Here is a 25,503-nt window from a genome sequence, read left to right as displayed (position 1 = left end):
GTCAGGATCCGGTGTGCTCCAGAATCACTCTTGCTGGTGTGCAGATGGCTCACCCAGAAAGTTGCCCCAGGTCAGCACAGCCTGGACGATTCCAGACCTCAGGGCAGAGCGGGATGGAGTCCATCCAACCCCGGGTCCAAGGAGGTGGCTCAGTGAGAAGCCCCAGGAAAGGAAGTGGGACGTGGCTTGGCCTCTGGGAGGGAAAAGTCTCACGAGCAATCCAAGCCCAGAGTCAAACGCTGGTGAAACCTCCTGGCTCTGCAACTTGGGTGGCTGGGGTCTGAGGACAAGCCGGGCACAAGTGTGGCCGCCCCCCGCCAAAAGAAAACACCTGCCCGCCCCCCCAGCCCCTCTGCAGGGAGCTCACAGCACAGGGTTATAAACTCCAGGAAGCCACCAACTGCCAGCCCTGGCACCTTCCCTGAGGAATTCAAGATAAAAACAGGTGGATTTGAGAGAGAATAAGACAGAACCTGGAAAAACCCAGAATACAGTGTGTGCTCAGGGCCTCATCCAGGGGCAGAACGTGCAGTGATTCCAACACTTGACTATAGAGAAGGACTGTAAGCTTCAAGACACAGGGTGAGCCAGAGAGGCGCAGGCACAGTGGGCGGAGGGCCGTGGGGCTGAGCCGGGCCTGGAGCGCATTTGAGATCCCCTCGCCCGCAAGGCCACGGTGGCCCCTGGGAGGTGGACAGTCCACCAAGGGCCCCCTCCCCCCCGCTGGCGTGCTTGCCTGGAGGCTGGAGACCACCCCGCGGAGCGGGGGCACCTCTGCGGGCCAGGCCAAACATTCGCAGCACCCGGGTCAGAGCCCAGCGAGGAAGGCGATGGGGGACAAGACGTGCAGTTAATACCGACAATCTTCCTGATGGGCCAGAAGCCACGGCCGCCGGCCGGGGGTTGGGAGAGAAGCCCGGAGGTCGGGCTGCCTGCGGGGGCTTCCGGCTCCGCCCCTTAGACGCCGGCCTCCCCCGCGAGCTGCCAGACGGGCCCCCAGGTGCACGCTCAGCGCCTCTCCACCTGCCGGCGTCCTTCGTCCTGCGGGGCCTCCTTCCACGGTCGCTCCGCAGGGGCCGCGCCACGGGGCCGGGCCCCTCTCGAGCAGCGCCCCTCTCCCAGGCCCGCCAGGGCGGAGTGAGGCCGTGGGCCCGACGATTCGAGCCCCAAGTAATGAAGCCTTCTTCGCGCCCCTGGGCGTCGTGTGCAGCACCTGGATCTAGAGAAATGTGATGTGCTCGCCTGTGCCCGCTGAGAATTTTTTTTTTTTTTGCCCCAATCGCTGTCGCCTGAGTTGCTCTGTAAGTTCTCGGGACACCCAGACCACCTGCTTTTGGCTGTGTAATTCGAAGGTCCCACCCCCCGGGGTTGGGTTTCTGTGGGAGATGCAGGTGCCTTGTAGAGACCTGATTCCAGGTCTGAACTTGCTAACTGGAGCTTTTGTTTTCTTGGAACTCGGTTATTTCCTCTGAAGTGTTAGAAGTTAAAAAAAAAAAAAGTTTTGCCTTTTATTATAAGGAAATTGTTTCCAAATGCCATTAAATCAGGCAGTGCCTCTAGTTTATGTAAAACATTTCATGAGCATATTAGACCAGCCCTGTGCTATTATTGTCAACTTCTTGGGCAAAATGCTTTACAAAAAGTCAGGAACCAGCCGTTTCCTGCAGCAACCTGAGTGCCTCGGTTCAGTGTCTTGCGTTCCAGTGCTCTTTGAGATGAACAAATGGGCTTTAGATGTGTATTTTAGTTGCCCTTGCCTTTGCTGCTATAAGAGGTTGTCCATTCTCTCTGAGGTCAGCAGTGGGAGCGTCTCATCCCCAGGTGAATCAGGACGGATGTGAGGGCCTGTGGCAGGAAGCAGTTAAGGGCCCACGGGCATGGAGAACGGATATGCGCTCTCTCTGCACAAAAGGCAAAGATGGTCACTGCTGGAATGAGCTGTTTGTGAAAATGGCTGTGCGCTTATCCTCGACTCTGCGGAGGGTGGTTCGGAGCCAAGATGAGACGCTCTGACCAGAGCAGAGCGGGCTTGTTCTGTGCTCTGGGAACAGCTGACACGTCACTCTCCCCTGCTTCTCAGATCCCTCACCATTTATTCTTCTTGACCTCGTTTGTAGGAATCAAACCCCAGACATTAGGAAAGATGAAGGGAAGCCAGGCTGACTGCCACAACCTCGGCTTTCTCATCCCAGAAAGTGTCGGCATTTAAGTGTGTGTGTGTGTTAGCGGTTCGTTTGTGTCCAACTCTTTGTGGCTCCACGCACAGCAATCCCCCAGGCTTCTCTGTCTAACACCTTCTGCTCTAGCCTAACAGCTCTCTGCCTAACACCCAGCCTGGTCTGCGATGCCTCCTCCAGCTCTGCTTGTCCTCCTCCAAGTCGATCTCCTCCTGTGTCAGTTAAGCCGCAGACCCACCCTTTGCATCCCTGTCGTGGATTATCTGAGGTGTGCGGAGAAGGCAAATGGGGCAGCAGGGTGCCCCTAGGGTTCTGCTGAAACTCACCAGGGAATATGTGGATCACAGTGCCTACTTATTAGTTTACAGTGAGAAATATCCAGCGCTCAGACATCAGCACAGTTTTTTCCCTTTAATCAAAACCATGGAGGGGAAAATGCCATCCATCAAAGAAGGATGGAAAAACACCAAATTCCTAGTAATGAGTCAAGCAAGTCATACGTAGTACTTCCACTCAGAAAATATAAAGCATTATTTAAAGAAATTTAAAGATCCAGAGCATTGAAGAATTGATGCTTTCTAATTGTGTTGTTGGAGAAGACTCTTCAGAGTCCCTTGGATAGCAAGGAGATCCAACCAGTCGATCCTAAAGGAAATCAGTCCCAAATATTCATTGGAAGGACTGATGCTGAAGCTGAAGCTCCAATACTTTGGCCACCAGATGCAAAGAGCTGACTCATTGTAAAAGACCCTAATGCTGGGAAAGATTGAAGGCAGGAGGAGAAGGGGGCGGCAGAGGATGAGATGGTTGAATGGCATCACCGACTCAATGGATGTGAGTTTGAGCAAGCTCCAGGAGTCATGGAAAGACAGGGAGGCCTGGTGTGCTACAGTCCATGGGATCGCAAAGAGTCGGGCACGGCTTAGCAACTGAACTACAAGAAAATGGAAAGATATGCTGTGAACTGGAGGACTTAATATTATCACAAAGGGGACTGATCAAGTTATAGAATAACTGGCGTCCCTGGTGGCTCAGTGGAAAAGAATCCACCTGCCAAGCCGGGAGACACAGGTCCAATCCCTGGTCAGGAAGATCCCTGAAGAAGGAAATGGCAACCCAGTCCAGTGTTCTTGCTTGAGAGATCCCATGGACAGAGGAGCCTGGTGGGCTGCAGTCCATAGTGTCGCTAAGAGTCGGGCACAGCTTAGCGACTTAACAACAGCAGCCAAGAACAAATACTGTGCTGCTTTTCCGGGAGGAAGCTGGGCAAGCTGACTGGGAATGCAGAGACCTGAGCAAACCCAGCGCCATGAGGGCGGGCATCGATGATCTCTGGGACATACAGCCCCAGACACAGCACTTCACGTCCAGCTCAGTGGCTGAGACCAGTGGGGTCCGTGCCAAGAAGGACACACGGCCTCAAAAGACGGGAGGTTCACAGCAGATTTGGGTTCACAGTGAAGCCGATGCTGCCAGGGGTGGGCAGGTGCTGGTCTTGTCAGTAAATGGTGCCTCAGGGACTGGATCCTCTTGAAAAGAGTGAATCTTGACACCTACCTCACACCACGCAGAGTCAAGGGGAGATGGTGGAAGTTTCTAGAAGATGACAGGACAGAGTCGGGAGGTATCTGAGGAACACGCACACAGAGAGGACAGAAGCCGTAGAGCCTGACCGTGAGGAGAGACGGACGGACCCGGCTGTGCCAGACCCGTGAGGAGCGCAGCAGGCCCAGGAGCGGGGAGGCTGCCTGCCCAGGAGTCCCCCCGAGGCAGGACGCCCGTCCGGGAGGGTGCAGAAGGCGCCGGGGCGGCCAGGCCTGCGCGGGCCCGCGAGAAGGGCCGCGTCCGTCTGAGAACCGAGGCGCCTGGGGGGCGGCTGTGCTGGCGCGCTCACTCGCGGCTGGCGGCGCGCTCCGCTGGGGCGGCGGCCCGGTCCACCCGGTGGCCCACGTTCCAGTCCGGGGTGCGAGCCGAGCCGGTGGGAGGCCCGGCCGGCGGGGAGGGGCTCCCGAGCGGCGGCCTGTCTCACGGCAGCGCCGCCGCCTGCTTCGGGCACCAGGGGCCGCGCCACCGCCGTGAGATGGCCCAGCGGGCGCAGGGCTCCGTTTGAGAACAGAGCCAGCCGGGGCTGCGGGGTCTGTGCCGTGGCTGCCTCCGAGGAGGGCGGAGGGGAGGTTCTCAGTCCGGACTGGGTGGGGCAGCTGCGGGACTATAATGTGGGCACAGGTCACATTCTGCGTTTCGCCCGCATCACAAAACTGCATGAGGAGAGCTTCACTCTGGGACATGCCCTTATGAGCCGAGAGCTTCCAGGTGAGGGGGCTCCAGGTGAAGGGGAGCCTCCAGGTGAGGGGGGCCTTCAGGTGAGGGGGGCTCCAAGTGAGGGGGGCCTCCAGGTGAGGGGGAGCCTCCAGGTGAAGGGGAGCCTCCAGGTGAGGGGGGTCCTCCAGGCGAGGGGGGCTCCAAGTGAGGGGGGCCTCCAGGTGAGGGGGCTCCAGGTGAAGGGGAGCCTCCAGGCGAGGGGGGCCTCCAGGTGAGGGGGGCTCCAGGTGAGGGGGCTCCAGGTGAAGGGGAGCCTCCAGGTGAGGGGGGCCTTCAGGTGAGGGGGGCCTTCAGGTGAGTGGGGCTCCAAGTGAGGGGGGCCTCCAGGTGAGGGGGAGCCTCCAGGTGAAGGGGAGCCTCCAGGTGAGGGGGGCCTTCAGGTGAGTGGGGCTCCAAGTGAGGGGGGCCTCCAGGTGAGGGGGAGCCTCCAGGTGAAGGGGAGCCTCCAGGTGAGGGGGGTCCTCCAGGCGAGGGGGGCTCCAAGTGAGAGGGGCCTCCAGGTGAGGGGGGTCTCCAGGTGAGGGGGGCCTCCAGGTGAGTGAGGCTCCAGGTGAAGGGGAGCCTCCAGGTGAAGGGGAGCCTCCAGGTAAGGGGGAGCCTCCAGGTGAGGGGGCAGCCTCCAGGTGAGGGGTGGCTTCAGGTGAGGGGCGTGCCTCCAGGCAAGGGGAGCCTCCAGGCAAGGGGGGAGCTTCCAGGTGAGGGGGGTCCTCCAGGCGAGGGGAGCCTCCAGGCGGGCACCATCTCTCCTCAGGCTCCTTCTGTAACTGTGGCCCCTGAATGTCAAACAGGTAACCCCAGGAAGGTAGAAAATGAGTGTGATTTTAACTCGAAGGCTAAACTCTAATCATGTGAGCACACTCCCCCCACAGTCTAAGACACAGGGTTCACAGAAAGAAGCAGACGCTGAGGCCAGAAGTGCTGTGGTCCTTGGCCAGTGTTGCCCAGGGCTCTGGCAGGAATGAGGGCCACTCACAGGGCACGGGGACGCACCAGGCCTTCCCTCCTGCTGACACCTGCGGCACCTTCTGATTCTCACGCACCTAGAGGCCCCCTCACCTGGAGGCTGCGCCCTCACCTGGAGGCCCCCTCACCTGGAGGCCCCCTCACCTGAGTTCCCCCTCACCTGAGTCCCCCCTCACCTGAGTCCCCCTCACCTGAGTTCCCCCTCACTTAGAGGCTCTTCCCTCACCTGTGGCCCCCCCATCCACTCTGAGTGAGGTTGCCTATTACTTCCTAAGAAGGTAACCTCATTTGTGAAGCCTTGATCCTCAGGAACTTTTCCTCCGTCTGGTTTTTACAGTGACCCAGTTGAGAAACAATGAAACTCAGCAGTGGGCCAGATGAAGGGGCCGAGGGGCTTCTGTGGGACGGGGGTCCCAGGGGTGAATGAGCGATGCCGTTCAGTTCAGATGGGAAGACGTGCACCAACCTCGGTGTTTGTCGACACTCTGGATGTTTTCGCCGACAATCAAGTCCGCTGAGGTCTGCCTTCAAAGCCCGAGGCAGGGCCTTGATGCCCCAGGCTGCGGGGTCCCAGCGTAGACCTGGGCACTGGGGCGGCCTCTGCGCTCAGGGCCTGAGCAGGTGGGGGGACCCAGGACCAGAGAGAGGGTTGTGGGTCGGAGGGTCCTTGCAGCATCCTGCCGGGGCAGCAGTCAGGCCTGGGGACCCCAGCCCGGCCCTGTCTCACCATACAGGTGTGCTGCCCTAATTAACTTTGGATCCGAGTGTCACAAAGAGGCTGGAAGGTGACCAGACCTAAGCACACAGCTCGATGCGGTTGGAGTCAGCTTTGAGCAGTGGGAATCTTGATCCCAAATGAAGTTTCATCTCTGAGCCCCTGATTTGCCCCTGGAGGCACCGCCTGGCCTGGGGGGCACTTTGTGGGCTGGATGCCTGGGGTCCAGGCAGTGTTGGTTGCCTCCTGTGGGGGGGGGGACTTTCTCTTCATGGATGTGACTTGCCTTTGACAGATGGAGGAGATGTTTTTGCGGTCATTAACCCTGGAATACAGTGTGGACATTCCCTCGGGGTAAGGCTAAAATGACTGTCTCGTGTTCCAGACGGACGTGATGCACCAGAATATTTATGACTACATCCACGTGGATGACCGCCAGGACTTCCGCCGGCAGCTGCACTGGGCCATGGACCCTCCTCAGGCAGGGTGCGGGCAGCCCCTGCTCTCGGAGACAGGTGGGTCCTGGGGGCCCTGGTCTGAGGCAGACTCGGAGGCTCCTGAGACGCGTGGACGCCTCCGCAGGGGTTGCCCCTTTTCCCCTCCTCCCGTTGAAGTGCCATCGACGCCCCTTCCTCCTCGGAGACCTCCTCCCGCGCGCCCCCACCCCTTCTCAGGAGGCTTCCCCAGGCGGCGCTCCAGCTCCCAGGACGCCGTGTCTCCTGCACTGTAGGGCGTGAGGCCCAGAAGCCAGGGACCCTGTCTCTAGTTTTGCAAACTCCTCCTCTGATGCATGTCTTCTAGGAAATTCTCTCCGCCTGCCTGAGATTTGCCTGAAACAGTCCCCCAGATGTTGCTGTCTGTTCAGGGACATTGTCCCCTGTGGGCAGGACCCCCGAGGTGTCTCAGATCTGCGGCCCCTGCCCATTGGACATGCCAGGCAGGCGCCAGGTCCCTGAGATGGCAGAGCAGATGAGAGCTCGGGGGGCAGGGCAAGTGGCTTCCCCTGGGGTGCGGTGCAGGGAGACAGGGTTCTGGGTCTACCACACGTTCTCCACAGCAGTCAGGAACTCCAGGAGTTTCCAGCATGCCTTCACATGGCAGCGTGGGTCGCCTCCTACAGGTAGAGAAGACGCAGTGCCAGACGCTGACCAGCTTTACAAGCTCAGAGCAAAAGCCCGAGCTAACGGACACTCACGAGGGGCAGGGGGCGGGTGCGTGCCAACAGCTGTTGTTGGCACCACGAACTTGCTGACCAGGGTGTTTCTGCTTTCTCCTTGGTCCCTGCCGTCTGTGCCCAGGAGAGGATGCAGTCCTGGGGAGGCTGCTCCGGGCCCAGGAAGGGGGCGCAGACCCGCCCACCGAGTACTCGGCCTTCCTGACGCGCTCCTTTGTCTGCCGTGTGCGCTGCCTGCTGGACAGCACCTCGGGCTTCCTGGTGAGTGAGAGGGTGCAGGGTGGCACCTGGGGGCTCCTGGTGAGTGAGAGGGTGCAGGGTGGCACCTGGGGCTCCTGGTGAGTGAGAGGGTGCAGAATGGCACCTCAGGGCTCCTGGTGAGTGAGAGGGTGCAGGACAGCACCTGGGAGCATCCTGGTGAGAGAGAGGGTGGGGATTGCACCTGGGGCTCCTGGTGAGAGAGAGGGTGGGGATTGCACCTGGGGCTCCTGGTGAGAGAGTGGCTGCAGGGCCAGTGCTGCGTGAGTCCAGGCCTGGGCCTGGCACGGGGCTCCAAGGTCCATGGGAGCAGTTGGCGAAGCGAGGGGTGGGGTGTGGATGCCTCGGGGGGTCTGGCCTCGGTGGGCAGGGCTGGGCCACGGCAGGCTGATGAGAATAGAGCGGCGGTGACAGCCCCTACCCCTGCTCCTCCTTTATTCAGGCGGCCGGCTGGCTGTCCAGAAGGCCTTTTGTTTTGATCATACTTGGTTTTCAGTTTTGTGGAAAACTAAGATGGCTTTTGCTTCACATGGATGTAGATAGGTTTCACCGAACCCTGAGGCAGAGGTCGAAACCTAGGTTGAAGTGAAGCCATGTCTGAAGCACAGAGTAGAGGAAACAAGCAAAGGAGCTCAGTTTAGAGCGTCTCGTCACATTCCACCGCAAGGCTGGCTGCCGCGCGCGCAGCGAAGGCCTCTGGAGTGGGGACTGAGGCTCTGAGCACGGGGGTGGGTGGGCAGCTCGGATCCCGGGCTCACCCCAGGCTCCCTGCCTGCGTTCAGCCTGCTCACACCCAGCGGGCAGGGCTGCCCCCGAGAGCCCTTGTCAAAACCTCAGGAGATGCAGTTGATGTTGGGTTTTTAGCTCTAAGTCAGCCATGGTGGGAATTTTCACACCAAAGAAACCGTCTGGTGCCACAGATCAGGGCTTTTCCCCCAGAGCTGGATGTAAGGTGTCCCAGCACGACCGGGACGCTCCACACCAAGCTCGTGGCCAGCACACGTGGGGGCTTTCAGGCATTTGTTCACCCCATAATTTCATGCACAGATGGAGAGATGGAAAGATGGGTGGGTGGATGGAGGGAGGGCCAGAGGGAGGGATGGAGGGAGAGGCTGACGGACAAGTGAGGGGCAAGAAGAGCGTGCAGCGTTGTTGGTCCACACAGGGCAGGGCACCCTGAAGCCATGCAGACTTACTCAGTTACAGATCAACTTCCCGTCATAGAGAGAGCTTTCATTTCCTTTATCACACACTCCAGAGTTGCTATCTTCCTTTTTAACTCACACCAAATGCTCACAGGGATCCAAGTCTATGCCCTAACCACTAATGCTGAAAGAGTAAAGTTAAATGATTCTATGATGACCTACAAGGCCTTCTAGAACTAACACCAAAAAGAGATGTCCTTTTCATCACAGGGGGCTGGAATGCAAAAATAAGAAGTCAAGAGATACCTGGAGTAACAGGCAAGTTTGGCCTTGGAGTATAAAATGAAGCAGGGCAAAGGCTAACAGAGTTTTGCCAAGAGAATGCACTGGTCATAGCAAACACCCTCTTCTAACAACACGAGAGAAGACTCTACACATGGACATCACCAGATGGCCAACACCGAAATCAGATTGATTATATTCTTTGCAGCAAAAGATGGAGAAGCTCTATACAGCCAGCAAAAACAAGACCAGGAGCTGACTGTGGCTTAGATCATGAAGTCCTTCTTGCCAAATTCAGACTTAAATTGAAGAAAGTAGGGAAACCACTAGACCATTCAGGTATGACCTAAATCAAATCCCTTACAGTTATACAGTGGAAGTCACAAATAGATTACAGGGATTCAATCTGATAGACAGAGTGCCTGAAGAACTATGGATGGAGGTTCATGACATTGTATAAGAGGCAGTGATCAAGACCATCCCCCAAAAAAGAAATGCAAAAAGGCAAAATGGCTGTCTGAGGAGGCCTCACAAATAGCTGAGAAAAGAAGAGAAGCAAAACGCAAGGAGAAAAGGAAAGATGTAAGCATCTGAGTGCAGAGTTCCCAAGAATAGCAAGTAGAGATAAGAAAGCCTTCCTCAGTGATCAATGCAAAGAAATAGAGGAAAACAATAGAATGGGAAAGACTAGAGATCTCTTCAAGAAAATTAGAGACACCAAGGGAACATTTCATGCAGAGATGGGCTCAATAAAGGACAGAAATGATATGGACCTAACAGAAGCAGAAGATATTAAGAAGAGGTGGCAAGAATACACAGAAGAACTGTACAAAAAAGATCTTCACGACCAAGATAATCACGATGGTGTGATCACTCACCTAGAGCCAGACATCCTGGAATGTGAAGTCAAGTGGGCCTTAGAAAGCATCACTATGAACAAAGCTAGTGGAGGTGATGGAATTCCAGTTGAGCTATTTCAAATCCTGAAAGATGATGCTGTGAAAGTGCTGCACTCAGTATGCCAGCAAATTTGGAAAACTCAGCAGTGGCCACAGGACTGGAAAAGGTCAGTTTTCATTTCAATCCCAAAGAAAGGCACTGCCAAAGAATGCTCAAACTACCACACAATTGCACTCATCTCACACGCTAGTAAAGTAATGCTCAAAATTCTCCAAACCAGGCTTCAACAGTACATGAACCATGAACTTCCAGATGTTCAAGCTGGATTTAGAAAAGGCAGAGGAACCAGAGATCAAATTGCCAACGAAATTGGATTGGATCATCGAAAAAGCAAGAGAGTTCCAGAAAAACATCTACTTCTGCTTTATTGACTATGCCAAAGCCTTTGACTTTGTGGATCACAACAAATGGTGGAAAATTCTTCAAGAGACGGGAATACCAGACCACCTCACCTGCCTCCTGAGAAATCTGTATGCAGGTCAAGAAGCAACAGTTAGAACTGGACATGGAACAATGGACTGGTTCCAAATTGAGAAAGGGGTATGACAAGGCTGTATATTGTCACCCTGCTTATTTAACTTCTATGCAGAGCACATCATGCCTAATGTCGGGCTGGATGAAGCACAAGCTGGAATCAAGACTGCTGGGAGAAATACCAGTAACCTCAGATATGCAGATGACACCAGCCTTATGGTAGAAGGAGAAGAGGAACTGAAGAGCCTCTTGATGCAAGTGAAAGAGGAGAGTGAAAAAACTGACTTAAAAGTCAACATTCAAAAAATGGAGATCATGGCATCTGGTCCCATCACTTCATGGCAAATAGTTGGGGAATCCGTGGAAACAGTGTCAGACTTTATTTTTCTGGGCTCCAAAATCACTGCAGATGGTGACTGCAGCCATGAAATTAAAAGACACTTGCTCTGTGGAATAAAAGCTATGACCAACCTAGACAGCATATTAAAAAGCAGAAACATTACTTTGCCAACAAAGGTGCATCTAGTCAAAGCTATGGTTTTTCCAGTAGTCATGCATGGATGTGAGAGTTGGACTGTAAAGAAAGCTGAGCACTGAAGAATTGATGCTTTTGAACTGTGGTGTTGGAAAAGACTCTTGAGAGTCCCTTGGACTGCTAGGAGATCAAACCAGTCAACCCTAAAGGTAATCAAGCCTGAATATTCATTGGAAGGACTCATGCTGAAGCTGAAGCTTCAATAGTTTGGCCACCTGGTGCAAAGAGCTAACTCACTGGAGAAGACCTTGATGTTGGGAAGGATTGAAGGCAGGAAGAGAAGGGGACAACAGAGGATGAGATGGCTTGGTGGCATCACTGACTCAGTGGACAGGAGTTTGAGCAAAGTCCGGAGACAGTGGACAGGGAGCCCTGGTGTGCTGCAGCCCATGGCTCACAGAGTCGGACGGGACTGAGCGGCTGAGCTGACTAACTGAACTCGTGCCTGGATCAGGAAAGCCCGGTTGCCCCTGAGTTGTATTGCCATGAGTGGGTGGCATTTGAGGAATGGAGGGTCATGGGGCCAGTACTTAGAGGTGATTGGCTCCAGCATGTCCCCCCAGGGGGCTGCCTGGTGACTCCGGCCGAGTCCAGGGATGTTCACACACCTGAATGAGGACTCCCACCCACAAGTGCACACGTGGGAATACGCTGGAAGTTTAGAGAAAGTTACAGGGAAACCCCGAAAGATTCAAAAGCAGTGGGGAGCGCCTGTCCCCAGGGGCCGGCATGGAAGACGTGTTGGTGTCCGTCCTGGGAATGTGAGTTCCGAGGCCTTTGGCTGTTGACCAGTTAGCCTGGCTAATTTACCCTGTGATTGTGCCTTCGTTTCTGTCTTTGAAACGGCAGACGATGCAGTTTCAAGGACGACTGAAGTTCCTCTTCGGACAGAACAGGCGGGCACCCTCGGGCGCGGCCCTGCCCCCACGGCTGGCCCTGTTCTGCGTGGCGGCCCCTCTGGCCCTGCCCCCCGGCGTGGAGGTGAGGATGAAGACCGTGTACCTGAGGGCGAAGCACAGGGTGGACGTCCCGGCCTCAACCGACACAAAGTGAGTAGAGGCCCGGCGCCAAACCCGTCCTCGTTACTGCTGGGTCACACACCGTGTCTGCACGCGTGCATTTTCTGTCTGTTCTCGCTTCATTTCCAGCAGGGAATAGGACTAGAAAAGTTTGCTGTTTTTAAAGCTGCTACATTATGGGAGAAGCAGCTATTAGAAAAAAGAAAGCCCGTCACTAGTGTTTGTCAACCGTGGCAGCGAACACGTCTACCTGCCTCTCGTCATTCCCCAGCCCTCCCACTCAAAGCCTTGGAGGCAGTGCCGGGGCCCCGGTCCCCATGGGCGTGGGGGCGAGGCTGCAGCCTCCGTGTGTCCCCCCCATCAACTCCAGGCTCACAGGGGCACATGCTGGGGACGGGGACTCCACAGGTGTCCTGGCCTTCCGGCTCAGAGGGTGAAGAATCCTTCTGCAAAGCAGAAGTGAAGTGAAGTCGCTCAGTCGTGTCCGACTCTTTGCAACCCCATGGACTGTAGCCTACCAGGCTCCTCCCTCCATGGGATTCTCCAGGCAAGAGTACTGGAGTGGGTTGCCATTTCCCTGCGCCCAATCCCTGGGTCGGGAAGATCCCCTGGAGGAGGGAACGGCCACCGCCTCCAGTATTCCTGCCTGGAGAACCCCATGGACAGAGGAGCCTGGCGGGCTGCAGTCCATGGGGTCGCAGAGCTGGACACGACTGAGCGACTAACTCTCTCGCTTTCAGAAAGTTGGGTTTTCTAGGCGACTCCCAGCCGCACTGTCTGGAGCGGGTGGGTCTGTGTGGGGTCGGGCTCTGGGGCGGACGGGCTTCTGTGCATCTGTGCTCTGTGTCTGCTGCTGGGGGGGAGGCCCTGGGAGGGCCGGGTCTGAGTCCGTCTGTCTTCTTCCCCAGTACCCCCGCCGCGCCCTGCCCAGGGACAGACTCTCAGGAGGCTGAGCCCCCAGCCCGCTTCCCTGTCGCTCCTTGGTACTCAGGTTCCCCTTGGACCTCAGCACCAGTTCACAGGCCCGGGAAACCTCCCGTTCCTGCCTGGGGTTCGTGGGGGTCTGGGGGAGCCCTGCCTGCAGGCACAGGCACCTCTTCACAGCCTCCAGGTCCCATGGGCCCACACCCTAAGGCAGCAGTGTTCTGGAGCATTTAAAAAGTATATATGCTTTTTTTTAAGGTAGAAAATGTAAAATAGGAGAAAGGAAAAACAGGATACTCCTGGGAAAAAGCTGTAAAAATAACTGATGAAGCAACTGAAACATGAGGTGCAACAAAGCAGAGGCTACATTACACCCGGGCGTGTCTTGGGGGCGGGATGGCCCTGCCCACACCCCAGACCTGAGCACCCCCCACCTGCCTCTGCCTCTCAGAGTCCTCTGCGTGCTCACACTCTGGGCTGGCGATGGTGCCCATATGCTGCACGCTCAGATTCCCAACCCTGTGATCAGAGGGAGGGAAAATCCTCCCTCCATCGCTTCTCCATAGCAAACTAACGCTCAAAATCCTCCAAGCCAGGCTTCAGCAGTATGTGAACCAAGAACTTCCCGATGTTCAAGCTGGATTTTAAAAGGCAGAGGAACCAGAGATCAAACTGTCAATATCTGTTGGTCATCTAAAAAGAGAGTTCCAGAAAAACATCTACTTCTGCTTTATTGACTACGCCAAAGCCTTTGACTGTGTGGATCACAACAAACTGGAAAATTCTTCAAGAGTTGGGAATACCAGACCACCTGACCTGCCTTTTGAGAAATCTGTACCCAAGTCAAGAAGTAACAGTTAGAACCAGATATGGAACAACAGACTGGTTCCAAATCAGGAAGGAGGACGTCAAGGCTATATTTTGTCATCCTGCTTACTTAACATACATGCAGAGTACATCATGCAAAATGCCAGGCTGGATGAAGCACAAGCTGGAATCAACATTGCTGGGAGAAGTATCAGTAACCTCAGATATGCAGATGACACCACCCTTATGGCAGAAAGTGAAGAAGTAAGGAGCCTCCTGATGAACGTGAAAGAGGAGAGTGAAAAAGCTGGCTTAAAACTCAACATTCAGAAAGCTAAGATCATGACATCCGGTCTCATCACTTCACGGCAAAAAGATGGGGAAACAGTGGAAACAGTGACAGTGAAAGTCGCTCAGTTGTGTTCAACTCTTTGTGACCGCACGGATGATACAGTCCATGGAATCCTCCAGGCCGGAATACTGGAGTGGGTAGCCTTTCCCTTCTCCTGGGGGTCTTCCCAACCCAGGGATCGAACCTAGGTCTCCCACATTGCAAGTGGACTGAGCCCCCAGGGAAGCCCAAGAGTCCTGGGATGGGAGCCCCTCTCCAGTGGACCTGCCCGACCCAGGAACTGAACCAGGGTCTCCTGCATTGCAGGCAGATTCCTTACCAGCTGAGCCCCCAGGGAAGTGAAACAGTGAGAAAGTTTATTTCTTGGGGCTCCAAAATCACTGAAGATGGTGACTATAGCCATGAAATTAAAAGATGCTTGCTTTTTGGAAGAAAATCTATGGCCAACCTAGACAGCATGTTAAAAAGCAGAGACATTACTTTGCAGACAAAGGTCTGCTAGTCAAAATTACGGTTTTTCCAGTAGTCATGTATGGATGTGAAGTTGGACCATAAAGAAAGCTGAGCGCTGAAGAATTGATGCTTTTGAACTGTGGTGTTGGAGAAGACTCTTGAGAGTCCCTTGGACTGCAAGGAGATCCAACCAGTCCATTCTAAAGATGCTGAAGCTGAAGCTCCAATACTTTGGCCACCTGATGTGAAGAACTGACTCATTTGAAAAGACCCTGATGCTGGGAAAGACTGAAGGCAGGAGGAGAAGGGGACGACAGAATGAGATAGTTGGATGGCATCACCAACTCAATGGACATAAGTTTGTGCAAGCTCCGGGAGTTGGTGATGGACACGGAGGCCTGGGGTGCTGCAGTCCATGGGGTTGCAAAGAGTCTGTCGGACAGGACTGAGCGACTGAACGGAACTGAACTGCCTGATCGCTTCTCCAGGAGGCGTGCTGTCCCCTGGCGGCCACGCGGGGAAGCGCAGGTGGGCCAGACTCCGCGGCGGTTGTGGACTCCTGGACCTCCTGCGGCTGCCCCGGGTGTCGTGGACGCCTGGACGTCCCTGGGAGGGCTGGCGAGGGTCTTCACGGTGCGGCTAGGATGCTGTACAGAGGGGGACTGTGGAGCGAATACTAGACACACGTTGTAAACATCGTTAAAACTCAGGGAGGTTGTCAGAGTGCCAGGCTGGGCGCCCTGTGTTAACACGGCAGCGCCTCGTCGCTCCCGGTTTCACACGGGGCGGTGCATGTACGTGGACGCAGTCCTCTCCGTCGGGCACCCTCCCTCCCCCACGGTGTCCAGAAGTCCATTCACTGCGTCTGCGTCTCCACGCCTGCCCTGCAGATGGGCCCCTCAGTACCATTTCACTAGATTCCCCGTATATGCGCTAGTATATGACATTTGTTTTCCTCGGTCTGACTCGCTTCACTGTGCAGCGAGCTCTAGGTTCGGCGGGGGGGAGCGGAGGGATAGATGTATAATTAGGGCCGATTCACAGTGTTGTGTGGCAGAAGCCAACACTGTGAACATTTTAAAAATAAAGAAAAAAACTGGAAGAGAGGAAGAGCCCGCCAACATTTTGGAAAAGAAGCTTCTGTCGCCTTCTGGGTTTTCTGGAGCCGAATTCTGCCCTGAGCTGAACTCCTTCCTGAAGCACCTCCTCCCGTCCACTCCCCTCTGAGCTCACAGACTGTGAGGAGTGAACCCGGGGAGTTTGAGGCTCAGGAGGCTGGCTCTGGATGGAGCATCGTGCTCACTGGACCCAGTTCGGGGCCTTTACAATTCTTCCTGAAAGGGGCCTTTGTGAAGAGCCTCGCTCCTGAATGTTCATGGGTCCTGTGTGCGAGCCGCGTGCTCTCCTCCTCTGCCCCATCTCTGCTGTGCCTCGGGGCCCGTCTCTGAGTCTCCTCTGTCTCCATCTCCACCTCTGCCCTGTCTCTGCACGAGATGGAGAGTCAGGGCCGCTGCAGGGCAGGAAGCTCTGGCTGTGCGGCCAGGTGGCCAGGGTTTGAATCCCACTCCTGCACCTGCTGTGGGGGCAGCTTCAGGCAAGTCACTTAACACTTCAGAGCCTCATCTTTTTCTTTGGAAATATGAGCAGAATACGATCTGTGGGATAAGTTGCAAGTTGCCGCAGGGTCTGTGATTGTAAGTCGTATGAGACACAGGCCTGTGTGTGTGTACACGCTGCCCTGGGCAGTCAGTGCTCAGTATCCCTAACTCAGTGCCCACCGTGCCTTTGTGAGTCACTGCAGGTAACTAGCGCAGGTCACAGGGGTCTGTGTCTTCATTCTGACCACCCAGAAGAAGGCAAGCGCGCCGACGCCCATCCGGCAGCCACACGTGTCTGCTTTCTGAGGCAAACCCGTCAGTGCTTCCCTGGCCGGAAAAGTGATGTGACCGGGGATTTCCAGCAGCCCTGTAACTGAGAGAAGGCTTTCCAGTCTCCACAGACTTTCGCACGGGGAGTCGCTGTTTCTTAGGCTCTTGGGTGGCAGCACCGCCCGGCGTGTCCTCGACACACGTTTAATCTGCTTGTTGCTTGGTCTTGTCTGTCCTTTGCAGAGCAAAAGCTGCCTCACATCTCTGCGAATCAGAATTGCTCGGAAACCCCAATTACTCAGCAGGTACTCCTCACAATTCTCTTGACCACCTTTTCAAGCGCGTGGGGGCCCGATGCTGTCTGGAGCACGGGGCGGGCGGGCAGAGCCGGCTCTCAGGGTCGGTCACCTTGCGGAAGGTGAGTGTCTACCCGCTCCAGGCTCTGCTCAGCCTCGCTTTTCCGAATCCTGACAGGGAGAAGCAACGGAGAAAACGGCCTCTCCTTGTTCAGGGCGCCAGAGGACGCCTGCCGCTGGGGCCGGCTCACAGCCCGGGGCCCCTGCCTGTGCCTCCGGGGAGGCCCTGACCTTGTCCTTGACCTCGAGGGCACCGCAGGGTAAGTGACTGAGTCACGGGGCCCGCAGCCCTCAGCCTCCCTGGGTGGGCCGGGGTTCACAGAGGGCACCCACAGCCGCTCCTTGCCCTGGAGGTCGTCCTCGCTGCGTGGGGACTGGCCGGGGACACTGACTCCCCGGCCTCTGTCCTCACCTTCGCTCAGACACCCTCTCCCCTCGCTCCCAACCCAGGCCCCCTGACCCTCCACCAGGTGCTCCTCCCTTCGGGGAGGGAGGGGGCTGGGGGACTGTGGGAGGGGCCCTTCGGGGAGGGACGGGGCTGGCCTGGGGTCCCGGGGCTGCAGGTGGCACCCACCCGATGCAGGGTTGCCCCTGCGGCCTGTCCTGTCTGACGGGTGTCCCTTCCCACAGGGCCGGGGAAGGAGAGGAGCTCGGGGGGCTCCTGCGGGATGCGCCCCCGTACAGCTGCCGCCTAGAGCCCCTGGGCCCCGTGAAGCACCCGGACTGGGCGGCTGGGAGGCACAGTCAAGGCAGCGGCAGCACCAAGCGGAAGCTGGAGCCCGGCAAGGCCGACCCGTTCCCCGCCGCCCCGGCCCGCGGCGCCTGCCTGCCCTACCCGGGTGCGCAGGGCGCCGTCCACTCCCTCCAGAGCGCACCCAGCTCACACCCGCCCAGGCCGCCCCCTGGGGCCTGCCCCGGCCGGACCAGCAGAGCCCTGCGGGACGGGCACCAGGGCCCAGTGCCGCCCCCCACCCCCGGCCCCTTCCCCCAGGGGGGCCTGGACAGCAGGGTCCCTCGGCCGGCAGTCCAGCGTCTCCCGGTGGGCAGCTACCCCGCTGAGGACAAGCTGCGAGGCCTTCTGATGCCCCCGGGAGCCCCGAGTCACCCCACGTTGTCACTCAATGTGCCCATCAAGATGGAGAGTGACTCGGGGTCCGAGGATGCAGCAGATGGCTACTGCGTGTCCCCAGCCCAGGTGTGGCTGGGGGCCAGCAACCCGGCCAAGAGACAGCTGGCCACCTTCCCAACCAAGATGCACCTGAAGACGGAGCCAGGCGCCAGGCAGCCCCTGTACAGCCCACCCCCAGGCCCTGGCCTGCTGGGTGCCCCGCCCAGACCCAGCAGGGGGCTGGCCCCGCTGCACCCCGTGTCCTGTGCCTGCCTGGAGCCCCCGCCCCCACCCTGCCTCTGTGTGCGGAGCCACCAGCCCCCCAACCTGGGCTGCAACTGCCGGGCTCCCGGGCCAGCTCCTGCAGTCAAGCTCGAGCCCCTGGACTCGCCCCTGTGGGCAGCTCACGGCCAGGGCGGGCCGCCTGGGCTGTTCTCCAAGAGCGCCCTGGCCGCAGGGATGCCCCCCAGGGACGCGCAGTGCGCCTTCCTGCCCTAGAGCTGCCGGGCCCCACGGACAGCTCTCTGGCCCAAGCCTTCCCCAAGGGAAGCATGTGCAATGGCAAGTTCACCAAAGGTCCTAAGTGCCGGGTGGTCGTCAGCTGCTCAGGAGCGGCAGGGTTCTCCTCTGAAGAGCACGGCTCCCCACCCCCACCCCAGGTCATCTCCCCAGCGCCTCGCAGGGAGCAGACCTCGGGGAGCAGCCGCACCCTGGTGGGCCACTGCCGAGACAGCTAACTGGAAGTAAGGCTCACTGAATGGCAGGTGGCCACATGCTGGTGCCTGGGAGGAATCTAGAACTTCAGCCAGAAGAGGCTGATGGCACCGGGCCGCCCTCCACTCCAACGTGCAGCGTGTGCTCCAAACACTGGCCTAGGCCGAGGCCGGCCCGGATCGGGGATTGGCCAGGTCTTGTGCAGTTCTTGCTGCAGTCTCTCTGGGGTTGCAGCGGCCTCCAACGGGGGTCCCTGCTCATCTGGCCCCGCTGCATCCCGTCACCTGGAGCACAGGGTGGAGCCCAGAAGCACAGCACAAGGGGAAGGAAGGAGTTGGTCCGGGTGTCAGGCTGCTTTGCTGACTGCAGGCCCTCAGACGACTCTGGTCATCACCACAGAAGGGACTAGTCGAGACGAGACAGACAGGCAGCATTTTATAAAAAGGCAAAAATTGTAGGGACATCCCCTGTGGTTCTGCGGTTAAATGCCTGCAGGGGGTGTGGGTTCGATCCCTGATCAGGGAACTAAGATTCCACAAGCCGCAGGGTGCGGCCAGAAAAAAAGAAAAAAATCGTGACGGGAACACATTCTGAACGTAGGGAATTTAGGTGCGAAAGAAGAAATCAGAAAGCGGAGGCCACCCGCAGTCACCACGGAGAGCTCATGGCTGAGGGCAAAGGTCACCACACCTTCCGGGCGACCTCACCCCACAGGTGCAGTCTGGGCAGGGGGTGACACCAGGGGACAGGGCCACCGCGGGGCAGGAGGAAGCTGGCTGGAGGCCCTTCCTCTTTACAGCACGAGCGTCTGTCCTCAGTCACCCCCGGCCCCAAGAGCCTCAGGACGTGCCGGGGCCCCAGCGGGGACTTACAGCCCCACCGATTCAGCAAGGGGTCTTTCTGTCTGTCATCTGTGGCTTCAGGGTGTCAGCGTTCAGCTCCTGAGTTGAGGGTGAAGCTGTTTGCTTCATTCACCTTGTCGAGCTCAGGACAGGGCCAGCAGGACTGGGTCTGCTGGACTCAGGCGCACCTGGGGGTGCCCTAACCCTCAGCGGTCTGCTTCCTGGAAGGGCTTCCCCAGCGGCGTGGTGCGGGTTGAAGGTTTCTTCCCGGGGTAACAGAAGTTACCCGTCAGAGCCTGGGTTCAGTTCAGTTCAGTTCCGTTCAGTCACTCAGTTGTGTCCGACTCTTTGCGACCCCATGAATCACAGCACGCCAGGCCTCCCTGTCCATCACCATCTCCCGGCGTTCACTCAAACTCACGTCCATTGAGTTGGTGATGCCATCCGGCCATCTCATCGTGGGTCGTCCCCTTCTCCTCCTGCCCCCAATCTCTCCCAGCATCAGAGTCTTTTCCAATGAGTCAACTCTTCACATGAGGTGGCCAAAGTACTGGAGTTTCAGCTTTAGCATCATTCCTTCCAAAGAAATCCCAAGGCTGATCTCCTTCAGAATGGACTGGTTGGATCTCCTTGCAGTCCAAGGGACTCTCAAGAGTCTTCTCCAACACCACAGTTCAAAAGCAGCAATTCTTCAGAGCTCAGCCTTCTTTACAGTCCAACTCTCACATCCATACACGACCACTGGAAAAACCATAGTCTTGACTAGACGGACCTTAGTCGGCAAAGTAATGTCTCTGCTTTTGAGTATACTATCTAGGTTGCTCATAAATTTTCTTCCAAGGAGTAAGCGTCTTTTAATTTCATGGCTGCAATCACCATCTGCAGTGATTTTGGAGCCCAAGAAAATAAAGTCTGACACTGTTCCCACTGTTTCCCCATCTATTTCCCATGAAGTAATGGGACCAGATGCCATGATCTTCGTTTTCTGAATGTTGAGCTTTAAGCCAACTTTTTCACTCTCCTCTTTCATTTTCATCAAGAGGCTTTTTAGCTCCTCTTCACTTTCTGCCATAAGGGTGGTGTCATCTGCCTATCTGAGGTTATTGATATTTCTCCCGGCAATCTTGATTCCAGCTTGTGTTTCTTCCAGCTCAGCGTTTCTCATGATGGACTCTGCATATAAGTTAAATAAGCAGGGTGACAATATACACCCTTGACGTACTCCTTTTCCTATTTGGAACCAGTCTGCTGTTCCAAGTCCAGTTCTAACTGTTGCTTCCTGACCTGCATACAGATTTCTCAAGAGGCAGGTTAGGTGGTCTGGTATTCCCATCTCTTTCCACAGTTTATTGTGATCCACACAGTCAAAGGCTTTGGCATAGTCAATAAAGCAGAAATAGATGTTTTTCTGGAACTCTCTTGCTTTTTCCATGATCCAACGGCAATTTGATCTCTGGTTCCTCTGCCTTTTCTAAAACCAGCTTGAACATCAGGGAGTTCACGGTTCACGAGCCTGGGTTGGGCGTTGTCAGTTCACGGCCTCATGGGATCCCCAGCAGCCTTCTCTTCCCTGCCCACCCCCTGCAGGGCCCTTGCAGAAAGTGACGTTGGTGCCGTGCTGCCCCGCCTTTGCCGGAGTCTCCCCCTCCCCGTTCTGATGGCAGCACAGCTGCCTGTCAGGACCACCTGCTTCCCACCCCCGCCGGCTCAGCACTCCTCTCTGCTTGGTTCTCATGCTGAGCCCAGCCCACCGTGCAGATTTCATCCCTAAGACACAGCGTGGAATTTCAGAAACTTCCTCCTTCCTTGCTATTCACGCCAAGTGCCCAGCTCCTCACAGAAGCACTGTGCCATCTCTCCGAGGTGACTGTCAGCCTCTCTGGAGCTCCCTCTGCGAAGCGAGGGTCCTCAAGCACACCCTCCGCACAGGGGCACCCCCTCCTGTCTCGGCACAGTAGCCGGCGGCCTGCACGTGTGCAACCCTGGACCGGAAAGATGGAGTGGAGAGGCGTCACTGCGTGTTTGCACACTGTAGCTGGAGCCCCGCGAAGGGCAGCTGCGGCGTGAGGAGGCGCGGCGGTCTGCCCCCAGGGCCATGGGGCCCGAGCGTCCGGACACACCCGCTCCCTGGACCGCGCGTGCCAGGTCGGCCCCAGCTGGCGCGTGGCGTGTGGCGACTCATGCTTTGTTGATGCAGAGTCCAGCACCTGGACATCGGCGCTCCAGTCTCGCGCTGCAGAGCCGCTGTCACGCTGGAGGCCCAGGTCCTGGCGCGCTGGGACAGTGGCAACAGAACCTGCCTCATCAGCACTTTGTCGTTCTACAGCCCTGCCCCGCCCCCCCACGCCCCGCCCCCCGCCCCCCCCCCCCCCCGAGAAACTGTGCGGAAGGTGATGATGGAACGTGGAATGCCAGACGGGGCCATTTCTGCAGATGTGGCCATCCCTGCTTTAAAGTGTCAGGGACAGCACCGATTTCAGGCCTATATTTTCTGTTGCTGGTAGCTTTTGCCTATATAGCTGAAAAATATTAAAATCAAAGATGATGTAAGAATGGGACGGAAAGGAGGAGATAAACACAACTTATCGTTTATATTTTTGTAGTTTCTATTGGATGAAAAAAGTTTTTAATATCTGGACAGACTTGTTGAATTTTTAAACACAGATGCACTATAATGCAACCTTTTGTACTATTTCCTCAGTGCCTTTAGAAAGAACTTTCAATTTCTGATACTGTGGTTTGTATTAAATTTATGATATTGACGTAAATCATATGTTGTATGTGTTTACTGTAAAGGGAAACATCTTCTTAATTTTCCAAATGAAATACCTTATTTCCTTTAAAGTGTGTGCAGGCTAATTTGCACTCTAAGACCGTCCTTTGCCGCCAGGCTCGGGGGCGACGAGAGTGGGCTTGGGGTCGCAGGAGGAGCATGGCATGGCTGTGCTGTCAGCCCGCCTCCTTCCCTGCCAGACCTCCTGCCCAGCACCGAGGGCTGGGGGACACCCCAGACTCAAACTGCGCTGTGAGGAGCAGGCGCCTGGCCCAATGTCACGAGCCCTGCTCTGCCCAGGACCCGGGGCCCAGTGTGTGGGAAGGGCCAGGAGGTCATCTGGGCCCAGGCAGAGACCCCCCCGCCAGGGCCAAGGGAGCCGTGTTTTCATTCCCTTCGTTCAGTTGCACAGCACCTCCAAACCGAACGAGCGCCCAGCGCCCCCTATGGCACTCGGAGCTGCCCCGGTGCCAGCCCATCCAGGCCCGGCCCCTTCCTGCACCCTACAGGCCACACCCCGTCCCTTCTCCGTGGCTCCATGTCCATCCTGGGGAGACCAGGCCAGCCTGCCCCTGCCTGCTGGGTCCCAGCCAGCCGCTCCCCGGCCCTGGGGGCCAGCGGCCCAGCCTGCCATCCCCACACCCACCTCGTCTCCCTGTATTCTTCAGTCCCATCATGGGGAGACCTGGAGGCGGGCGTCACCCCGTCGCATGACTCTCCCACCACCCAGCCTGCCACCAGCGGACATGTGGGTTGTCTCCAGACTTCCACTCATCCAGCAGCCGCCCCGCTCCCTCTGTGTGCTTCCGTGGGACTGAGGATGCCCCCCGAGGTGCTGATGGCACTCCCCTCACCAGGCACTGCTCAGGAGTCCTCCTCGGCACCCAAGGGACCCTGCCGCAATATCCGCAGAGCCCATTCCAGGCTGTGGAATGAAGACGCCAGAGGCGGGGTGGCTTACAGACAACCAGCATTTCGTTCTCCCGATTTCGGAGGCTAGGAGTCTGAGACCTGGGTGGCGCCAGGGTCTGCTGAAGGCCGGCTTCCAGGTCGCTGGGTCTCTCTGAGGCGTGAGGGGGCACTCAGCTGTTTCATGCGCATCTCCTTTCTTCACTCAGCTGCTTGTTGAGTCCCTGCTGAATGCCAGGTCCTGGCATGGCACTGTGGAGAAGGAAATGGCAAACCACTCCAGTGTTCTTGCCTAGAGAACCCTGTGGACGGAGGAGCCTGGGGGGCTGCCATCTATGGGGTCGCACAGAGTCGGGCACGACTGAAGCGACTCAGCAGCAGCAGCAGTGCTGGTGCTGGGGACGCGCTGGGGAAGAAGAGACGCAGAGTCGGGTTGCTGAAGCCAAGGGCCCTGTGCACATGTCCAGGGGACAGGGACCGACAAGTGGCCAAAGTACTGTGCTGGTTCTGTGATGCGTGGGGAGGGGCTGGGTGCTGCTCAGGCGGGTCGGCTGGGGTCTGGTGACCCAGGTGGTGGCTTTGTGGGCGAGGCGGCCTCAGGCCAAGACTTGACAGGAACCGTCCAGATTGTGCATGGAGGAAGCTGGAGTGAGAGGGTGAGGAGAGAGCGGGGAAGAGGCCAGGCAGGAGTGGCAGGTCACAGGCAGGTCTGGGTGAGGGGGCCACCAGAGGGCCTGCAGTGAAAATGACCCCGGGCAGTGGTTTGAAGGCCAGATAGCCTGTAGGAAGGTGAGGGTCCCCAGCCTCCACAAAGACCATGCTGGTGCCGCGAGGCACCCTCATCATGACTTCTTCCCCAGCGAGGTGGAAGGTCCTCTGCTGTCTGTCCTGCACTTGTTTGCTGTTTTTAGTTGAACCGTGGGCATTATTTTAAAATTCAGGATAGCTGCGCTTTGTCAGTTAAAAGTTTCTCTCTCAATCTATGGCTTGTCTTTTCATTTAAGGACTAAAATAGACACAAGAGTTTAAAATCCTGGCACAGAAAACTATCTTTTTCCTGGTGGTTTATGTGTTTGCATCTTACAATAACTCTTTCTGGCAGTGCCTCTGACATAAAGCCCATTTGTCTGGTATTAACATCACCACAGTCGCTTTCTCAGGCCCAGACTGGTGTGCAAACTGTAAGGCCGGACCCCGGGTCCAATATGGGCCGCCCCTTCTCTCTTGGCGTGGGAAGTCCCTAACGGAAGGCACCTCCCAGATCCCGGGGACCAATGACAGCACATTTCGCCAGCTAAAGCCGCCCCACCCCAGCCACGTAGAAGGACCTATCAGCTCGCGACGCCTCGGCCTGGCGACCTATCGGAACCCCCGTTCATTACTGGACCATCCCTCGCAAGGAACGTATATAAGCCACCTCTAACGCGGTCCGGGCGCGGACTTCCTCGACCTGACTCGCTCGGGTCCGGGAACCCCGCCCGGGAGCGCTTCGACATTAAAAAGGCTGTTAGACACCCTTTTGGTGTCCTGGTCGTTTTTTTTTTTTTACCTAACACAAACCTCCTCCAAACTTAACCGTCCTGTTTCTTCACGTTTCTCGTATCTTTCTTACGGTAACTAGCTGCTTTAAACTTGTGCTCTGATGATTGGTCTATGTGAGCATGTCTCCACTCCTCCTTCTGTGTATCAGCTACCGACGCTCCTTTGCTTTGCTTTTCCTGGTATCACTATGGCATTGCGTGCACTTTCTCCTCATATTTAACAGTGTAAGCTACAGCGTAACAAGATCTCCGCTCTCTCAGGACGCTTCAGAGATGTACCTCGCTCCCTTCTTTGGTCCGCCGGGTCAGAGCCTCTCAAGAACTGCTCCTGGTGTCTTCTGCTGAGGGCTGACTTTCAGAGAGAGCTTTTCCACTGAGGAGGGCACCAAACCCAGGTAGGCACAGGCCCCCAGCTCTGTCTTCTTGAGATCCTCTCCTGACCCGGGCACCCCAGCACCTGGGAGACATTGCTTTTTGGGGTTCTGTTGTTTGCTTTCCCTGGTCCACTCGTGCACTGAAGATGTTTCAAAATGCCTGTACAGTCAGAATTTCAAACACAATTATAATCTGTTTACATTCTTCGTTTCTCTAGTGTTCGGTCACTCCTCCGGTCCGACTCTTTGCGACTCCATGGGCTGTAGCCAGCTGGGCTCCTCTGCCCATGGGGATTCTCCAGGCAGGAATACTGGAGTGGGTTGCCATTGCTTTCTCCAGGGGATCTGCCTGACCCAGCATGGTGCTATATTTTCACAGATTATTAGGGACAGATGAAATAACAGAGGGATCAGCCCTCAGAGCCAGTCAGGCGCTGAAGTCCTGGCCCTTGCTGAGT

The 25,503-nt window shown here is 56.8% G+C and overlaps 1 protein-coding gene across 1 annotated transcript in view; it reads left to right on the top strand.

The window, feature by feature from the left end:
• AHRR (aryl hydrocarbon receptor repressor) overlaps positions 1-18,390 on the top strand; it is a 78,438-nt gene extending 60,048 nt beyond the window's left edge. Inside the window, exons 6-11 of the mRNA XM_068990708.1 lie at positions 6,563-6,692; positions 7,476-7,612; positions 11,855-12,054; positions 16,672-16,733; positions 16,903-17,044; positions 17,415-18,390. Of these exons, the coding sequence (XP_068846809.1) occupies positions 6,563-6,692; positions 7,476-7,612; positions 11,855-12,054; positions 16,672-16,733; positions 16,903-17,044; positions 17,415-18,390 (1,647 nt within the window). The remainder of the gene's footprint in view (positions 1-6,562; positions 6,693-7,475; positions 7,613-11,854; positions 12,055-16,671; positions 16,734-16,902; positions 17,045-17,414) is intronic.
• The last annotated feature ends 7,113 nt before the right edge of the window (positions 18,391-25,503 follow it).

This window comes from Capricornis sumatraensis, chromosome 18, assembly GCF_032405125.1.
Source record: "Capricornis sumatraensis isolate serow.1 chromosome 18, serow.2, whole genome shotgun sequence".
Taxonomy (NCBI): domain Eukaryota; kingdom Metazoa; phylum Chordata; class Mammalia; order Artiodactyla; family Bovidae; genus Capricornis; species Capricornis sumatraensis.
The sequence above is the reverse complement of the archived record's forward strand: the minus strand, read 5'-3'. Positions and strand labels throughout refer to the sequence as shown.